At 42.7% G+C, this 14,705-nt stretch overlaps 1 protein-coding gene across 11 annotated transcripts in view; it reads right to left on the bottom strand.

Annotated features, from left to right (window-relative positions):
- Positions 1 to 2,839: 2,839 nt before the first annotated feature.
- The window catches only part of ARHGEF3 (Rho guanine nucleotide exchange factor 3), a 340,374-nt gene continuing 328,508 nt past the window's right edge, over positions 2,840 to 14,705 (bottom strand). For 9 of the 11 annotated variants that reach the window (XM_007984680.3, XM_038003769.2, XM_007984679.3 and 6 more), the window contains 3 exons: positions 12,912 to 13,082; positions 7,640 to 7,826; positions 2,840 to 5,035 (listed from right to left, as the gene is read on the bottom strand). In XM_007984680.3, coding sequence (XP_007982871.3) covers positions 4,683 to 5,035; positions 7,640 to 7,826; positions 12,912 to 13,082 — 711 coding nt within the window. In that variant the 3' untranslated portion in view covers positions 2,840 to 4,682. The remainder of the gene's footprint in view (positions 5,036 to 7,639; positions 7,827 to 12,911; positions 13,083 to 14,705) is intronic. The other 2 variants (XM_007984678.3, XM_038003772.2) reach the window with 1 other exon arrangement.

The following is a 14,705-nucleotide window of genomic DNA, read 5'->3' as shown; positions in this document are numbered from 1 at the left end:
AGGCCGGAATGCAGTGGCGCAATCTGTGCTCACTGCAACCTCCACCTCCCAGGTTCAAGTGATTCTCATGTCTCAGTCTCCTGAGTAGCTGGGATTACAGGCACGTGCCACCAGGATAGGCTAATTTCCATATTTTTAGTAGAGATGTGGTTTTACCATTTTGGCCAAACTGGTATTCAACTCCTGGTCTCAAGTGATCTGCCCTCCTCGGCCTCCCAAAGTGCTGGGATTACAGGCATAAGGCACCATGCCTGGGCAACATGTACAAATTTAAAAGTGATTATTAAATAACAGTGAAAACTACTAGCTCTTAGTATTTTTAAAAACAGTGATTTCACATACAGTCTCACTTTTAAATGGGCTCGAGGGGTCCAGTGTCCCTGGCAACAGAGAATAAAACACTTGCAGGATGTCATTTTCAAACCTTTCACAGACGAGAGCACAGTTCATTAATACCTAGGTATGTTTGCATGTGGACAAGCTTCGGAATGCATGTCCAGTTTCCTAGGCTAAGTGATTGGCTCTTAAAGATACAGTGCATGACTTCTAATTCCTTGTTATTCCCTCAGGTCAATTGAAAACTGCTTTGACTAGGTAGGTCTGTGCAGCTGACTGATACATGAACCAAATCTGGAGAAAGGAGATATGATGTCATGAGCATTTTTTTTTTCTCCAACTTGTTTCCCTCAGTACCTTTGAGGTACAGTGAATACGGTCACCTTTTCTCACTGTGTGCTCATGTGGACAAGGTTTTACATTTTGATGATCGTCAGATTTCTATTGGTAGGTCTGGGCTTGGGGAACCCTCTTCCCTTCCAATGGTGTAGTTCTAGAATTCTGTCAATAAACAAGTTAGTGTGAATTAATTGAATCAACTGCATCAATAAGGTGGGGGGGGAGCGGTATTTAGTGTCTGTCTCCTCAATGCCAAGGGGAGCCAGGTGAGGGAAACTGACCTGAGTGAAACTGGCCAGTCTCTTCACCAAATCTTTGAGAGTCCTCAGGCTTTGGGAGAATTAGTAAAAAATGGACATGCACAGAATGTAAATGGAAAGTCAAACAGCCTCTTCACCAAGATGGTGGGTTGCAGTTTCCTGCAGCCACACAGTCTTTGTTGAAACAGGGCTGTGGTTATGAAGAGCTGTGCATTCTTAGCTGCTGCAGATTGTGCTGGGAATGGAAACTAAAGCAGTCAGTGGCGGTGACCACAACCCAGAAGCTGAAACCATGCTCTAATTTTACAGAAAATTGCTAGTTCTGGCTCTGTTCATTGCTTATGGGTTTTCATTTAGACTGCAAAGATTACATCTAGTAGATTGCAAGGATTACATCTAGTTGTGTGTGAAATAACATCCTGAAAATTGACTGAAGAAAAACCATTTAGCCCTCACTCATTTGTACTAACCCACAAAACGTCAGTACAAACATTTTCTAATATAAGATACATCCTTTAGCATTGACAGTCAGTACAATTATAGGAGTAAAAAATGGAGGGAATAGCCAAAGCAGCAGTGAGAAAAGAGGACAGACAAAAAAGGAGGAGGAGGAAGAAAAAGAGAATTAGGAGAAGCGAGTTTGCATTTGGGAAAAAATTTGGACTTACATTTATTTATGTGAATATCTTGCCAAATTTGGGAAGTAACAGTATAAGAAAATGGTGAGAGCTTATTGTAAAGATAAGACTACCTATCAGCCTTATTGGGCCCATGTGCTATTGAGAATTGGCTACTAACAGCTTAAAAATGTTTAGCCTTTTCATCTAAAAAAAACCCCCACTAATTGTGGGAAAGAGTACTAATCTTTTTTTTTTTTTGAGACAGGTTCTCACTCTGTCACCCAGGCTGGAGTGCAACAGTATGATCACAGCTCACTGCAACCTCTGCCTCCTAGGCTTAAGGGATCCTCCCGACTCAGTCTCCTGAGTAGCTGGGACTATAGGCACATGCCACCACGCCTGGCTAATTTTTGTGTTTTTGTAGAGATGAGGTCTTGCCATGTTGCCTAGGCTGGTCTTGAACTCCTGGACTCAAACAATTCACCTGCCTTGGCCTCCCAAACTGCTAGGATTAGAGGTGTAGCCACTGCGTTCAGTCTAGAACGAGTACTAATCATTTTAATTAAAGTAGACTGAAATTCCAGTAAGAATTTCAAAGTGAAATTTGCCTTTTATTTAGCCTCAAGTTCCTCAACAGTTACCTATATTAGCAGTGAGATTCAACATTTCTTTTCTGTAACACCTATGACTTATCACTTGACTTTATACATAGTATGGATTCCAGATAGAGTTATTAAAAGTGAACACATAAGTAAGTGAATGAAAAGAGAATGCTTGAGAAAATAGATTTTAGAATTATGAGTTATTGTACAGACTCAGTGGATTATGCCTGTAATCCCAACACTTTAGGAGGTTGTGGCAGAAGGATCACTTGAGGCCAGGGGGTTCAGGACCAGCCTGGGCAACGTAGTGAGACTTCAATCTTTACAAAAAATTTAAAAATTAGCCAGATGTGGTGATGTGCACCTGTAATCCCAGTTACTTGGGAGGCTGAGGTAGGAGGATTGCGTAAGCCCAGGAATTTGAGGTTGCAGTGAGCTATGATCACACCACCACACTCCAGCCTGGGTGACAGAGTGAGACCCTGTTTCAAAAGAAAGAAAGAAAAAAAAACGAGTTCTGTGAAAGTTTTGATAGATCAAAGACAAGCATTTATATCAATCTGCACCCTATTTTAAAGTTTGTATTCAGGAACCACAAACAAAAATTTCAGAAAGAACCTCCCCAGGAACACAGCTGAAACCTGTATTTTGTTTGTAGGACAAACACTGTACATATGGAGGATGACTTAATAATGTAATTTATTTGAAATATTTCCAGAAAAGTTTAAGGCCATTATACAAAAACATTCATTTCATCAAAACATTCATTGACTTTCTTCCCATAGGCCAACACTTGACAAACCTCTTTTCCCAACACAGTGGCTGATGGCTCCTAAAAGTGGCTGATGGCTCCTACAAAGAATCACTCATTCTTTTCTTCACCATTAAAAGGCTGTTCTTGGCTTTCCTCTGCTTCTGTCTGCAGCAGGTTCACTTGCTGTATCAATAACAACTTGAGAAACAAAGCAGTTTTAAATAAACTTGTAATAGAAAAAATTCACCATGTTTAAGATCTATAAATACAGAAATATGTTTTATAGGGTAAAATTGACCACAATATCCTTGTTTTTAAAAAATAAAGTATATACCTTGTTTTTATATTGATATATCCTGTCACACAGCTTCTTTGAATGCACATGATATATGTACATAATAAAATGACATCAATGCACTTACTTTCTTTTCTGTAAACTCGAAAGAAGATTAAAGAAAAACTTTTTGGCAATAATTTAGAATAATTACCACTAGTGCTGGTGTGGGTATAATTTTGCACAGGTCATCCTTAATATTTACACTTGCAGGGAGCTCTTCTAGGTACTTCGTTTTTTTTAAGGTCTGCACTTTACCCTGCACTGTAAATCAATGCTGGACAAAGAGGTTACTAATCTGGCTAGCTGATCCTAATTCATCAGAGTTAATGAAATTGGCCTCTGGAGAACATAATTACAATTCTGATTATAGCACAGAACCAGAGATGGCAAACTGACAACCCAAAAGCAGAGCAGGAAAGCCCAAGGCTCTGGCCTTTCTCAGCCTTGCTTTTCTCTCAGTGGCTCCCACACAAGGTTCTGACGAAGTGCTTTTCATTCCAACTTCTTCCTCTCCTGTGTTTCTATAAACAGTGTCATCGATAGAGTCATGGTCTCTCTTCTTTGTTGCTTCATTCATTCTCTAAAATATGAGTAGGCCTAGGCAGATGAAACACAATGAAGACAGGGCCTTCTTGTTATCCTGGAAGGCTTTCCTAGGCCATTTGGGTTCTATTCTGATGTTTTAGGCTAGCAACCAACTATGAGAGACACCTCCTGGTGCCATGTGCATTTCAGTTAAAGATTCAGAGCTGGCAGCTGCTTTTGTCCTGGCCCTTTTTAAGGTCAGCCTCTATTTTATGTCCTAATACATTCTTGCATCAAACTTGCACTGGATGAAGTTGCAAGGTTCAGACAGTGCGTCCTCCTTTGCAAAATTAAGCCTTCAGAATCCCCAGGGATGTTTTCAAGCTTTCTAGTTGAATAAAATCAAACCAAGTTCACTTCATGAGTTGGTCTTTCCTGATTCTCTCTCTAATACCATCCCGATACACAGGTGACTTCCTCATGCCCTATTTACAAGGCTCTCTAAATTCTGTGCCTTCAGCTACCACATCTAAGAGCTGGGAAAGTGCTACAGAAGCACAAAAGGAAGGACTCTTCAAGCAATCTATGTAAAACAGTAGTTTCGAGATTCTTTTTCTATTTTTTTTTAAATCCAGCAGGACAATTGAAAGTAACTTGTTTGAGTACCTCTCCATCCATCCAGATACTTGTGAAATACAACACAGGGTAATAGTTGCCACAGATTCCAGCTTACACAGACAGATTGGCAGTTACAGTACTAGGGACAAAGGTACAGATACAAGAGACTGGGTCAACATGTATATTTTCACAAAAGTATGAAAAAGTGCTTCTCCAAACCGTTCCATCTGCGGAATGCAAATACTGTACAGGTAAGACGCAGGCCTGCTTTCCGAAATGCACATGCTTCTGTCAGACGTTGCTTTCACCATGCCTGCTGTTCCCACAGGAAGAGTCTGTCTGTTCCATGCGCTCACAGTCGAGGCTGACCTCACTTGTGTCCATACTACAGTCTGACTCACTGTCCGATTGGTCCATCTGTTCAAGTTTTGTTTCTCCCTGTAGCTCTCTGCTCCCAGTGGTGGGATTTAGGAATGATCCCTCGGAGTCAAGCACCCCAGCTTGCCCGGCAGCACATAAAACTGTTTCTTTGGCTTGACGAATACAATTAAGCCACTGCTGTTTGTTGAAGGTGTCATTGGCTTGTAGCGAGTGGGTCTGACTTTGGGATCCGTTTTTGAAACTGACTCTGAAGAAGTTTTTAACTAGAAGGGAAAAACACATGAAAAACAAAGTCAATGGACAGATCCTTCCTCAGGCCAAAGAGAACACACGTAGTGACACTAAACCCCAGAATCCATGGCAGGTATTGCTGATAACAAAACGTTTCCCACTGAACCGGGACATGGCTCAGCTCCACCCTGCAGCCACCATCAGGGAGTTGGGGTTGACACAGGTCTAGCGTTCAGCTGCCCTCATTGCTCTCAGAAACCAGCAGGTGGAGATCATCTTGGAACAACAAAGTTAAGTGATTTAGGGGAGCCCAGAGTACTGGTGACCAAATCTGGCTGCATAACAAAATCCCTTGGGGTGAGAGCTTGTGAAAAAGACAGATGCCCTCAGGAGACTGAAGTGGGAGCGCTGCTTGAGTCCAGGAGTTTGAGATCAGCCTGAGCAATATAGTGACACCTTTTCTCAAAAAGTAAAAATAAATAAAAATAAATCCCCAGGCCCTTTTTGAGAGATTCTGATTCAGTAGATCTGAAAGTGGGTTTCATAATCTGTAATTTCAACAAGTAGACCAAGCTAGAGCTTTTTTTCAGTTTAAGAGGCTCTTTTTAATATTAAAACATGCCCATGTTTCTCCACGAGAGTATCTATACACTTAGTATTCAATGATGGAGAAGATATATGTAGACAAACTTGGTTTCATTGTCGAATGAAATTACATTTTAATTACCTCAACAGGAGCTATCTGCATTTAAAAGAAATGGTAGTCCACAATATGGAAGACATTTAATTTAATTTTTTTTTTTTTGAGACGGAGTCTTGCTCTGGAGTGCAGTGGCACAATCTTCGCTCACTGCAACCTCTGCCTCCTGGGTTCAAGTGATTCTCCGGTCTCAGCCTCCCAAGTAGCTGCGATTACAGGCACGCACCACCACGCCTGGCTAATTTTTGTATTTTTTTAGTAGAGACAGGGTTTTGCAATGTTGGTCAGGCTGGTCTCGAACTCCTGACCTCAGGTGATCCACCACCTCAGCCTCCCAAAAAGATGGGGTTACAGGTGTAAGCCACCATGCCTGGCCTATTTAATAACAACAATATAATGGACATTTAATGGGCCTTGTGTGCCACATGCAATGCTTGGTTCACAGAAACATCTGCAGTCTGTCCCTTTGCACTAACCCTGCAGCCAGTAGACTGGGAACCACCACCACTTCCAATGGCTTAGAGGCTAAGGAACAGAGGGAGAGGAGGCCAAAATGTTTTACTGCTAGCCATCTTCGGCTAGAAGCTAATCTCTGTCCTTCAAATTTAGGCTCCACCCTTTGATCTTGGGCAAGTACCTTAAATCCTCTGTATCTTAGTTCCTAACTTGTAAAATGAAGAAAACAAGAACCTACTTTATATGGTTGTTATGAGGAATAAATGTAATACATGTAAATGCTTATAAAATGCCTGGCACATAGTCAATACTCAAGAAACATAAGCTCTTATTTCTACTACTCCTACTCCTAGGGTAGAGGGATTGATCAGTAGGTAGAAGGCAGTACATACTAATTACTTGGACAGTATGATGCCTGTGTTAACCCAGGAAGCTCAAAGGTTACTTTCTCAAAGAAGTATTCCCTATTTCATTTAAAACAGACCTCCAGGCGGGGCCTGGGGGCCTGTAATCCCAGCACTTTGGGAGGCTGAGGTGGGTGGATCACTTGGGGCCAGGAGTTCGAGACCAGCCTGGCCAACATGGCAAAACCTCGTCTCTACTGAAAATACAAAAATTAGCCAGGTGTGGTGGCCCGCGCCTGTATTCCCAGTTACTTGGGAGGGTGAGACCCAAGAATTGCTTGAACCCAGGAGGAAGAGGGTGCAGTGAGCCGAGATCACGCCACCACACACCAGCCTGGGTAACAGAGTAAGACTCTGTCTCAAAAAAATACATAAATAAAAATAAAACAGACCTCCTATTGCTATCCCTTCCTATTCCCTTACTGGCTTTTAAGTTTTCTTAACAACACTTAAAGTATTCATTTGCTTATCATCTTTCTCCTCCATCACAATGCAAGCTCCATAGGGGAAGGAAGTTACCTGCTTGTTTCACTGAGTATCATGTTAGATACTCGATAGATATTGCTATCTTGGCTTCTTTTAATTAATTCGTTTATGAAGCCTTAAATTAGGCCCACTGAGTAATGTTACAGATGAACCCACATTCCAGTTGACCATTCTTATGCTCTTTTATGTCTCTTTAGGGACAAGTCTACCAGTTCAACTGCAAAACCCACCATAATGCAAATGGTATCCACGTAGGGACTATCTGGTTTTAAGCATGTTTTTATCTAATGGAAAAAGACAGAGAAAGAGAACTTAAGGAGCACTAACGATGTGTAGATAGGTTCACTTGGAGTATCTTACTAAATCCTTATAACAATCTTATGAAGGAGGTACGTATGCATTTCCATTTTGGAGATGAGAAACTGAGAATCACAGGGGCCAAACAAAGTACATAATCAGGAAGTGATGAGACAGCATTCAAATGCAGTTTGACTTCAAGACTGGCTTTTCTCTTTCCACCAGCTGCCCACTCCCTCCAAACTACCACAGCCAAAAACGTTCAACATGTCAACCCCAACTGCTATCCATACTTCTCTCATTGTTGCTGAATGCCCCTCGCAGGGAGCCACCCAGCCTCACTTCTCCGTCCTGGAGGTCTTCCAGCAGGAGGTCCTTCACGGGGATTGGCTGACGGTACAGCTGGTAGCAAAGCTGCTCATTGTGGGTGACGGCTCGAGTGATCACAAGCACTTCTTGGAACAGGAAAACATGCAGTTTCTAGAAGAAAAAAATCCACAGGCTTTCACTAAGCAATAATGTAATGAGTGGTTGATATGTGGACCTCTGTGGATAGAGAGGTCCCCAGGTACCAGGTTCACACTGGATTATGAACTCCTAGGTTCAAATCTACCTCCAGGAGAACCAAAGTTGGGCATGATGGAGGCACTTCCAGATATGTCCACTGCCCTTCCTGTAGAAGCACCTCCCTAGGGACTCAGTGGAGAAAGCCCTTCTGCCTACAGATACCTGCAAGCCAGGGTTGCCAACTTTGGAGGCCCTATTCATATTGCAATTCACAACTTGTACAGACATATCTGCCCCAGCTCCTATAAGAAAAGAACGAGAAAGGGAAATAGAATCAAGAGGGTAATGAAGGGAAAAAAAGTTAGCACTCTCTTGGCTTTGGTTTTATTACTCAATATAATTCTAAGTAAGCAGGCTGGATGTGGTGGCTCACACCTGTAATTCTAGCACTTTGGGAGGCTGAGGTGGGCGGATCACTTGAGGTTAGGAGTTTGAGACCAGCCTGGCCAATATGGTGAAACCCCATCTCTATTAAAAATACAAACACTAGGTCGGGCGCCGTGGCTCATGCCTGCACTCCAGCCTGGGCGACAGTGCAAGACTCTATCTAAAAAAATTTAAAAAATACAAAAAATACAAAAACTAGCCAGGCGAGGTTGGGGGGGCGGGGGCGCCTGTAATTCCAGCTACTCAGGAGGCTGAGGCAGAAGAATCGTTGGAACCCAGGAGGCAGAGGTTGCAGTGAGCCGAGATCACACCACTGCACTTCAGCCCAGGTGACAGAGCGAGACTGTCTCCGAAAAAAAAAAAAAAAATTCTAAAACATCAAAATTACAAATAGTCTATAAAAAATGAGACTGGTATATCAAAGCTAATATTAATCTTTGCGTTCCAAACCCATAAAAAACACTTGTTCCTTCAACCACAGAGTCATTATCAGCTTTATCCAGGAACTCCAAATCAGAAGACTGCTCATTCCTGAGGGAACCAGAGTATGCTGACACAGCCACAAAGAAAGATCATCAGGCCGGGTGGGGTGGCTCACGCCTCTAATCTCAGCACTTTGGGAGGCCGAGGTGGGCGGATCACCTGAGGTCAGGAGTTCAAGACTAGCCTGGCCAACATGGTGAAACCCCATCTCTACTAAAAATACAAAAATTAGCCGGGTGCAGTGGCGGGTGCCTATAATCCCAGCTACTCAGGAGGCTAAGGCAGGAGAATTGCTTGAACCCAGGGGGTAGAGGTTGCAGTGGGAGACAAGAGTAAATTCTGTCTCAAAAAAAAAAAAAAGATCCACATTTTCCTTCTCAGTTAAGTTCATCAGAACCTTGGTTCTCTGAAGAGAAAAGTTGACAACTGATGTGTGTGATGTGGGCAAAAAGAAAATTGCAAAAATGAAGGCTTGTTTTAGGCCCCATTATGAAAGCAGGTGTGCTTGGTGGAGTTGGGGTAAATTTGCTCCATTCAATGCTAAGTGCCAGACTTCTCACAGTTTGGAAATGCTTAGGAACTGAAGTGAAAATATCCACAACTTTGCAACTAGGTTCTAGCTTTCTGGTGGAAATATTTGGGAATGTCAATCCAGCGGTCTTAAAGGGGAGAGACCAGAAGAGGAGAGGTTCTCACTTGTAAGTGGGAGCTAAATCTTGGGTTCGCATGGACATAAAGATAGGAACAACAGACACTGGGGACTCTAAAAGGCAAGAGGGAGTGAGAGGGGCAAGGGCTGAAACTTCCTATCGAGTACTATGTTCACTATCTGGGTGATGGGATCAACAGAAGCCCATTCTCAGCACCATGCAGTATATCCTTGTAACAAACCTGCACATATACCCCCTGAATCTAAAACAAAAATGGGAACTGAATTAAAAACTTTGGATTAGAATTTTGACTTGGGATAGTGGAAGCACACTCAATATTATTAGATCATTTTAAATTTGGGAGAAAAGAAACCCATATGTCTCCCACCCCTATCCCTACTACCTCCCAAACACACACAAACACAGAAACAAAACCCAACCAGATCTTGGCTAGAGGGAATAAAATGTATATTTAAGAAGACTGAAAAACAGGATAAAGCACAAAACCAAGTTAAAGGCTTTTTGGTGTGGTAGTTGTGGAAATAATGTGTTAAGAATTTTATTTTGGGGATTGTTTTAATGTACAGTATTTGGAATAATCAGATTTTTACACTGTTTCTACTTCTATCAATTTTCTAGCCAAGGTGGGCTGAGACTGTCTGGGCAACCTTTTAAAAATACAACTCAGGTGGGCACGGTGGCTCACTCCTGTAATCCCAGCACTTTGGGAGGCCGAGGTGGATGGATCACTTGAGGTCAGGAATTCAAGAACAGCCTGGCCAACATGGTGAAACCCCATCTCTACTAAAAATGCAAAAATTAGCCAAGCATGCTGGTGGGTGCCTGTAATCCCAGCTACTCGGGAGGCTGAGGCACGAGAACTGCTTGAACCCGGGAGGTGGAGGTTGCAGTGAGCCAGGATCGTGCCACTGCACTCTATCCTGGGCAACAGAGTGAGACTCTGTCTCAAAAAACAAACAAACAAGCAAGCAAAAAAGTCATTTATGAATGTTCACTGATAATTTCTCTTATTGGTCTCAGCTCCTTCCTGCCCTCAAACTACTGTGCTTTTTTTTCTGACCCAAGACTTTTTTCACAGTGAATTTTTTTTTTTTTGAGATGGGGTCTTGCTCTGTCACCCAGGCTAGAGTGCAGTGGCACGAACTCGGCTCACTGCAAACTCCGCTTCCCGGGTTCATGCCATTCTCCTGCCTCAGCCTCCCGGGTAGCTGGGACTACAGGCGCCCGCCACCGCGTCCGGCTAATTTTTTTTTGTATTTTTTAGTAGAGACAAGGTTTCACCGTGTTAGCCAGGATGGTGTCTCGATCTCCTGACCTCATGATCTGCCCACCTCAGCCTCCCAAAAGTGCTGGGATTACAGGCGTTAGCCCGGCCATTCACAATGACTTTTACAACTCTACTGGGGGAAAAAAACCCCACAAGCCTCCCACCCCAACTATCTTTGTTCTCAAACATCTATCTGCCTGCAATAAAAACTAGAGCTTATCTTTATGCCCTAGGCACATCTAACCAGAGAGTTCTCAGTCCTTGACTGATGTACAGAAAGATAATAGGCTTACACCCTGTGGAGCAGTGCATTTTCCTATTTCTCATTGGGCTTCCTAGAAAGAACGTTCAAGGAGCTTGGTGTCAGATACTAGAAGTCCACAGGTGCTTTCTGAAAATAAGCAAGAAACAATGCAGCTTTCTAGCAATCAGTAACTCCCTAGTCCCACAGACACACATCTTCAAGCAACAGACTTGATAGGCCTCATTACACGCACTATACCATGCACTGGCTGGATCCACAGAATCCCTGATAATGGGTTATAACATGTGTTTACTGATTTCAAGTAATATTCCCATGTCTGCTCAGTCTAGGCTAAACGGATGTCCCTTGAATTATCAAAATTTTATTAAGAACCCTTCAATCTAGTTTTGGCTTTCATTCTAAGGGTTGGCTAGATACTGAAGATGAAATACAATCAAAATGCAGAGTCTCTCTCCCAATGGTTATCTCAACACAGAAATTTAAACACACACACATACACAATTTCTACTGGCTATACATACAAATAGCTTGGTGAGCTAAATGAATTTTGAACTCTCATATAATTCAAATTCATCTTTCTCTTTAAATAAGCATTCATTCATTGAGTACCCAGTATGTGCCAGGTCCCCATAATAGATTCTAAGGTTGACAAAACACAGTCCCCCCACCAAAATAACATGGTATAATGGAATATACTGACAGACAAATGGAGAATTGCAACTCACTATATTAAGTGCTCTAAGGGACATATGCACAGTTGCTATGATAGCAGAAGAGGAACCATTGGTATCCACTTGGGAATAAAAGCCAGAAAATGGGTATCTAAAGGTCAAAGCTAAATATGCAACCAATAGAAGATAGGTTGTTATTTTTAAAAAACTGGTTTTAAAATGCCAGTCTGTGGATGGGCCCCAATCCACAATAAAGAAGTTAAATGCATTCAACTGAAGACTGTTTTTTCTGAGATTAAATCCTTCTAACATCTTATTAAGATCATCCTTTATTTTCTTAAATCAAAGTGTGAGATGTTAACTATTCTGCATTTGTTTTTCTTTTTTTTTTTTTTTTTGAGACGGAGTCTCGCTCTGTCGCCCAGGCTGGAGTGCAGTGGCCGGATCTCAGCTCACTGCAAGCTCCGCCTCCCGGGTTCATGCCATTCTCCTGCCTCAGCCTCCCGAGTAGCTGGGACTACAGGCGCCCGCCACCTCGCCCGGCTAGTTTTTTTGTAGTTTTAGTAGAGACGGGGTTTCACTGTGTTAGCCAGGATGGTCTCGATCTTCTGACCTCGTGATCCGCCCGTCTCGGCCTCCCAAAGTGCTGGGATTACAGGCTTGAGCCACCGCGCCCGGCCTCTGCATTTGTTTTTCAAAGTCATGATCAGACAAAATAAATAGCTGGCAACCCTATGTTGGTTTCCAAAATTCTTTCTGAATATGTACTGATCCTTAACATTACAAAATATGAATGAATATATATATACATACACACATATGGTCCTGTGACATAAATGACACTGGAAAAGCAATTTTTGCTTGAAAGAATGAATGACAGGTACGGTGGCTCAAGCCTGTAATTCCAGCACTTTGAGAGGCCAAGGCGGGTGGATCACTTGAGCTCAGGAGTTTGAGACCACCCTGGCCCAATATGGTGAAACCCTGTCTCTACTAAAAAAGTACAAAAATTAGCCGGGCGTGGTGGTGCGCGCCTGCAGTTCCAGCTACTTGGGAGGCCGAGGCACGAGAATTGCTTGAACCTGGGAAGGCATAGGTTGCAGTGAGCCAGCCTGGGTGACAAAGCAAGACTCCATCTCAAAAAAAAAAGAACATGACCCTAGATAAGGAAGAAATTGTAAGAGGAGGCTCCACATCAAATGAATTAGGGATAGGGGAGGAGGATGAGACTGCTTAAAGGGAGTAACTACTTACCACGCCCCGATTGTTCTTCAGTTCACCATGACAACACAAGACTCGAGAGCTGTCGATCAGGGAGTCTTTCTGGCCTTCTTCCAAGTAAAGAAGCCGCTCTTTATAATAGCGGCATTCAGATTCGCCAGTCTTGGTGTTGATTTCTGCCACAATTCCCTGAATGATATTTATCTATGGAAACAAAGAGGAAAATTAAGTATGGAGGAAAGCAGCAAACCATTCCCACCAAGTCTTAGGGGTTCAGCCTAGAAGGACACCAGGACACACCTGGATCTAATTCTGTTATCTAAGTTGCTACTTTGGGAAAAGAGAAAAAAAAACATAAATACTTTTAGTATACTGCATCTATCCATCCATCTGTACACATACACACACATTTATTTGTACACATATAAAGATATTTATACTATACATAAAACTAATATTGATGAATAATTTTATCTGGGAGGAAGGGATACCTATTGAGCTCCAGGCTGCACATTTCTTAAAACGTGCTCACAATGTTGAAAATGTAGCCATATAAAAAAATTGGCTAAGGAGAGAAAATAAAGCAGAATGTAAGAGTCCAAAAGAGGGACTGTGTTTGAGGATGTGACACAATTAATAGCTTCAATGTCTCTCTATATGTACTCAATCCAATGTATGAACAATATTTGCAAATTGGGTTTGAACAAATGGTTTGAATATCTTTTTTTTTTTTTTTTTTTCTGATATGGAGTTTCCCTCTTGTTGCCCAGGCTGGAGTGAGATAGCACAATCTTGGCTCACTGCAACCTCGGCCTCCCAGGTTCAAGCGATTCTTCTGCCTCAGCCTCCTGAGTAGCTAGGATTACAGGTATCTGCCACAACGTCCAACTAATTTTTGTATTTTTTGTTTGTTTTGAGACGGAATCTCACTCTGTCACCAGGCTGGAGTGCAGTGGCGCGATCTCAGGTCACTGCAACCTCCGCCTCCTGGGTTCAAGTGATTCTCCTGACTCAACCTCCTGAGTAGCTGGGACTACAGGTGCACACCACCACACCCAGCTAATTTTTTGTATTTTTAGTAGAGACAGGGTTTCACCATGTTGACCAGGGTGGTCTCGATCTCTTGACCTTGTGATCTGCCTGCCTTGGCCTCCCAAAGTGCTGGGATTACAAGCACGAGCCACCGCGCCTGGCCAATTTTTGTATTTTTAGTAGAGATGGGTTTCACCATGTTGCCCAGGCTGGTCTCGAACTCCTGAATTCAAGTGATCCACCCACCTCTGCCTTCCAAGGTGCTGGGATTACAAGTGTGAGCCACTGCGCCTGGCCTGGACATCTTTTTCAATGATATAATATAAACATTTATAAAGAACAGAGAAAAAATAATGGGAAAAAAGACACCAGTATAATGATGGGGATAGTCTGTATAAATACACTCACACCCAGGGTCTAGAGCACATGTGAGTGAGTAAGTTTGGGCAGAAGATTCCAAAGTGATGGTGGATGCAATGTTGTCAATACCAAAACAAGAGTACCGCCTGAGATGTGGTCAGTGGATATTTATTCTGATGTGTTGGCCATTCTGTCATATGAATATATCTAAATGTTATAAAACGCTAGAAAAGGGATGAGAAATTAGTTGAGCAAAACTTAATGACACCAGGCCAGGCGCGGTGGCTCATGCCTGTGATCCCAGCACTTTGGGAAGCCAGGGCAGGCAGATCACTTGAGGTCAGGAGTTCCACACCAGCCTGGCCAACATAGTGAATGCTGTCTCTACTAAAAATACAAAAAACAATTAGCCAGGCGAGGTGGTGCCCACCTGTA

This window comes from Chlorocebus sabaeus, chromosome 22, assembly GCF_047675955.1.
Source record: "Chlorocebus sabaeus isolate Y175 chromosome 22, mChlSab1.0.hap1, whole genome shotgun sequence".
NCBI lineage: Eukaryota > Metazoa > Chordata > Mammalia > Primates > Cercopithecidae > Chlorocebus > Chlorocebus sabaeus.
Note: the sequence above shows the minus strand (reverse complement) of the source record. Positions and strands in the feature narration are given on the sequence as shown.